At 40.4% G+C, this 4,979-nt stretch overlaps 1 protein-coding gene across 1 annotated transcript; it reads left to right on the plus strand.

Moving 5' to 3' along the window:
* The first annotated feature begins 1,457 nt into the window (after positions 1-1,457).
* On the plus strand, positions 1,458-4,659 carry LOC109801792 (Pentatricopeptide repeat (PPR-like) superfamily protein). Its single transcript, XM_020362916.3, has one exon. The coding sequence runs from the start codon at positions 1,629-1,631 to the stop codon at positions 3,513-3,515; it is 1,887 nt and encodes a 628-aa protein (XP_020218505.2). The 5' UTR covers positions 1,458-1,628; the 3' UTR covers positions 3,516-4,659.
* Positions 4,660-4,979: the final 320 nt, after the last annotated feature.

The raw sequence follows: 4,979 nt of genomic DNA on the forward strand, positions 1-4,979 counted from the left end.
TATTTATGAATTAAATAAATATCAAACATTACAATTTTAATGTTGGCCTCTTGACTCCCTTTTGTTGTTTTAGGACCTACTCAATTCTAATGTAGTTTTGATGTTTGTATATAGATATTATATATTTGGGATGGGAGCCCTATATAAGGGGATTTTATGTTTTGCTTTGATGACCAGAAACTGTTTTACAACTTTTGTTTTTGATTAATCACAAAGATCTTGAGTATATATTTTTTTGTACATACATTTTGTTGCATGATAAACCTAGGATAAATGACTTTTTTTTTTTCACTACGTAGATAAATGTTTTTATTAGTTGTTGTGTCCGTGTGAAACCTATCAAGTTATTACAATTTTTAAATATTGATATATTTAGTCTAACCAGAACTACATCTACTAGTGTAAGACATATGGATTAGTCATAGTTGACGACTAAACTAGTGGGCATGGGTTATGTTCTTGACCCACAAGGATGAGTCTTTTAAAGTCTTTTATGCATTTTATAAAAGTTCAAAATAAGAAAGACATATTCATTGTTTTTATTCGAAGTGATCATAGGGTAAATTTGAAAATAAAAGTTTTCAAAAGTTTTGCATGGAGAACAGAATTCTCCATAACTTTTTTATGCCATAAACACCACACAAAAAATGTTGTGATTGAGAGAAATAATAGGTCATTACAAGAAATGGCTACAACCATATTGAATTATCATTCAACTCCCAACCATTTATGGGTAGAAATAGTAAATTTTGCATGTTATTTACAAAATAATATATATATATATATATATATATATATATATATATTCCACCCATTTGGATGCCAATGTTTCATACTAAATACTAAGGACAATTTAAGAAAGTTTGATTCTAAGTGTAATGTTGGGACATTTTTACAATTTAGAAATGTCCAAATCAATAATAATAATTAAAAGATTAATATCCAACCAAACATTTTAATTAATAACTTAACAAGTTATACAACGCTATTAGCAATACATAATATTTTCTAAGACATATATTTCACCAAAACACCTCAAATTGCTAACAATTAACTCAATCTTATCTTATTGACAAGTTTTTTCTCTTATAAATACTCATAAATTCATGATCAAAGTAATTCACACCAAATTAATTACACATATAGCATAATGATCACAGATAAAACATTTACAAAACGTACAAAATACAAATTCAGATTTTATAAACTAGAATTGAGATTCCTTTCTCATAACATACATGAGAATGAAATCAATATCCACTAGAGAGAAAAAAAAAAAAACACAAACATAAAAAGAACGTAATCCTGATTCAAACTTAAAACCTCCTATTTTCCGAATACACATTGTAAAAAAAAACTCATAATTACTATAAAATTTAATTAATCAATTAATTAAAACTCTTTTATTAATTTAAAAAAAAAAATCGATGTTCCAATAATAACAATAATAATGTGTACCTATGGCCAAGTAGGATTTGAAATGTGTGTGTTCCGGCAGCAACCGCATCGCATGAAAACTCACCTGAGAGAAGCTAATCCCCACACTCACTCACTCCCTCACTCAGCATCCCATAACATAAACACCATGACCATCTCCATCTTTGGCATCTAATCCAATCCAAGACTCAATGAAGAACCTAAACGTGAATCGGCACTTGAGCATCCTCGCCTCCATCACCCCCTCCCCCACCGAATCCCAGATCCTCCACCACTGCAAGCTCGGCGCCGTCTCCCAGGCCCTCACCCTCCTAAACTCCGAAGCCCAGGCCCAAGCCCAGACCCTGAACCCCGCTCTGAAGCCCGTCTTCTACGCCTCCCTCCTCCAAGCCTGCACCAAAACCCAGTCCTTCACCCACGGCACCCACCTCCACGCCCACGTCCTCAAGTCGGGCCTCCTCGCGGACCGCTTCGTGGCCAACAGCCTCCTCTCTCTCTACTTCAAGCTCTCCCCGCACCTCTCCCAGGCCCGCACCCTCTTCGACGCGCTCTCCGTCAAAGACGTCATCGCCTGGACCTCCATCATCTCGGGCTACGTCCAAAAAGCCCAGCCCATCGACGCCATCCGCCTCTTCCTCCAAATGCTGGGCCAAGGCGTCCAGCCCAACGCCTTCACCCTCTCCTCCATCCTCAAAGCCTGCTCCCAGCTCCAACACCTCCCCCTCGGGAGTTCCCTCCACGGAACCATCACCACGCGCGGCTTCGCCTCCAACCGCGTCATCGCGTGCGCGTTGATCGACATGTACGGCAGGGCGCGCGTGCTGGAGGGCGCGCGGAGGGTGTTCGACGAATTGCCGCAACCGGACCCCGTGTGTTGGACGGCGGTTATCTCAACGTTGGCGCGTAACGACAGGTTCAGCGACGCGGTGGGGTTGTTTTGGGCCATGCATGATGGGGGTTTGGGGTTGGAGGCTGATGGGTTCACGTTGGGGACTTTGCTGAACTCGTGTGGGAACTTGGGGTGGTTGAGGATGGGGAAAGAGGTGCATGGGAAGGTTGTTACTTTGGGGATGTGTGGGAATGTGGTTGTGGAGAGTAGTTTGTTGGATATGTATGGGAAGTGTGGTGATGTTGGGTGTGCCAAGTTTGTGTTTGATGGGTTGGAGGGGAGGAATTGGGTGTCTTGGACTGCTATGCTTGGGGTGTATTGTCACAATGGTGAATTTGAGAGTGTGCTTGGGCTTGTTAGGGAGTGGGGGGTGGCGGATGTTTATAGTTTTGCTACGATTCTTCGTGGGTGTTCGGGTTTGGCAGCGGCCAGGCAGGGGAAGGAGGTGCATTGTCAGTATGTGAGGAAGGGTGGGTGGAGGGATGTGGTGGTGGAGTCTGCTTTGGTTGATTTGTATGCCAAGTGTGGGAGTGTGGATTTTGCTCACAGGTTGTTTATGAGGATGGAGGAGAGGAATTTGATCACGTGGAACGCCATGATCGGCGGGTTTGCGAAGAACGGGAGAGGGGAGGAGGCGGTGGAGTTGTTTGAGGAGATGGTGAGGGAGGGGATGAGGCCGGATGGTATAAGTTTTGTGAATGTTCTCTTTGCGTGTAGTCATAATGGTTTGGTTGATCAGGGGAAGAGGTATTTTGATTTGATGAGGATGGAGTATGGGATTAGGCCTGGGGTGGTGCACTACACTTGCATGGTTGATCTTCTGGGAAGGGCTGAGTTGATTGAGGAGGCTGAGAGTTTGTTGGAGAGTGCTGACTGCAGGTATGATCACTCGCTTTGGGCGGTTCTGCTTGGAGCCTGCACCAAGTGTTCGGACTATGTCACGGCCGAGCGTGTTGCAAAGAAGATGATTCAGCTGGAGCCTGAGTTCCATCTGAGTTATGTTCTGCTTGGTAACATTTATAGATCGGTTGGCAGGTGGAATGAGGCTCTGGAGATCAGGAAGTTGATGGAGGAAAGAGGGGTTAAGAAGATGCCTGGCAAGAGCTGGGTTGAGAGTGAGAAGAAGCAAAAGGGTTCTCCTGGATTTGATTTCAGCATTGTTGGGAAGAGCATGGGAGAGGCTGTGTGATGATAGTAGAGTGGGTGTTTGGATTGCTGTTTCAGAGCCACCAAACATCTGTTTGTGCTTTCCAAAGCATGAAATGGAGAAACAAGAACAATGATGGATTGAAAAAAGAAAAACAGTTATGTTCAATGGAACTGTAACCCGAACACACCCAAAATTGGCAGATTGAGTTTGTTAATAACATCTGATAGATTGATACCACATGTAATGGATACTACCACAACTGTCATGGAAGATTATGAGCTTATGTTTACCTTTTTGGCAGGGCTAGCACCTTAACTAGTGCAAGAATCAGCTTCATCCAAAGGTTCTACGGTGGTGCTGTACATGAAGAGAATTTTTTGTCATCTGACTTAACATTTGTATTTAACAATCAATACAGTCGGGAACTGACTAGAGTATAAGTCTGAATGCAGCATCAAGTGAATTTTTTTCTTGTCTGGTTGGAGGGATCGACATGATAAGGCTGCATAATGAAATGAATAAAGAGTTACACTTAATCCTTGACCTTGATGGATAACTTGTTGAAGGAGCTGCATGGTGTCCTGACCAGGATATCTTTCTATTGAAGGACTAATGATGATAATAATTTCCCTTGCTAGTTCTTCACGCAGTGGATGCAAATTCTTTACAATTCAATCAAATTATGTTCTAGCTTGCACATGAGGGGTGATCTTTGGACTGCTTGATGATGCAAAGAACCTAACATCAATCATTCACAGGAATCCATCAATCAGAGATGTGAGCAAGGTATATATGTAATGTCAAATCAAAGAAAAAATGGGATAGGGTTGTGAGCCAGATAATCTCTTTGATATAGTTATATCAACATAGGTGAGTTGTTGTAAATGTTTCTTCATCATTATTTCAAAAGGAAATCAGATTAATTCCCGGTTTAACAAATATTGTGATGTGCCTTGCACGTATAACAAATTCAGGTCATTTACATTTGTGGTCTCCCTTCAAGCACTGTATAGCAAATAGTTTTACTGAAGTGTTATTAAATTTAGTTTGGTCATCAACTCAATCGTGTTACTAGCTCATTGGTTCAACTAATAAGTTACTGTCTAAATTGTGTGCGTGTAATTGATGTGTATTGGTTAATGCTACATGAATTAATTAGGTTTAGTTACCCATTTCTCCGGTATTTTTTTTTACAAATTTTATCTTAAAAACCATTTATTTTAGTCCCTTAGTAAACACTTTCAGTTTTTTCGGTGGTGTCTACCATTAACAAGACATGTGGTGCGTTTTACATTTTGGTTTTATATTTGCATAAATTTTACCTTTTATTCTCTACAGTTAGAAATTGTTCATTTTAGTGCCTATATCAGTAATTATTTCTATGCTTTAGTTTCTATCAACATTTTCTTCTTTGTCATTTGTTACAGTGTTAGAGAATTTTGAGATAATAGAGTTACATAACCTAAAGATGTATGGATACAATACGAATGTCGGATACGATAT

The sequence above is a fragment of the Cajanus cajan genome, chromosome 1 (assembly GCF_000230855.2).
Source record: "Cajanus cajan strain Asha chromosome 1, NIPB_CcT2T_4, whole genome shotgun sequence".
Taxonomy (NCBI): Eukaryota; Viridiplantae; Streptophyta; class Magnoliopsida; order Fabales; family Fabaceae; genus Cajanus; species Cajanus cajan.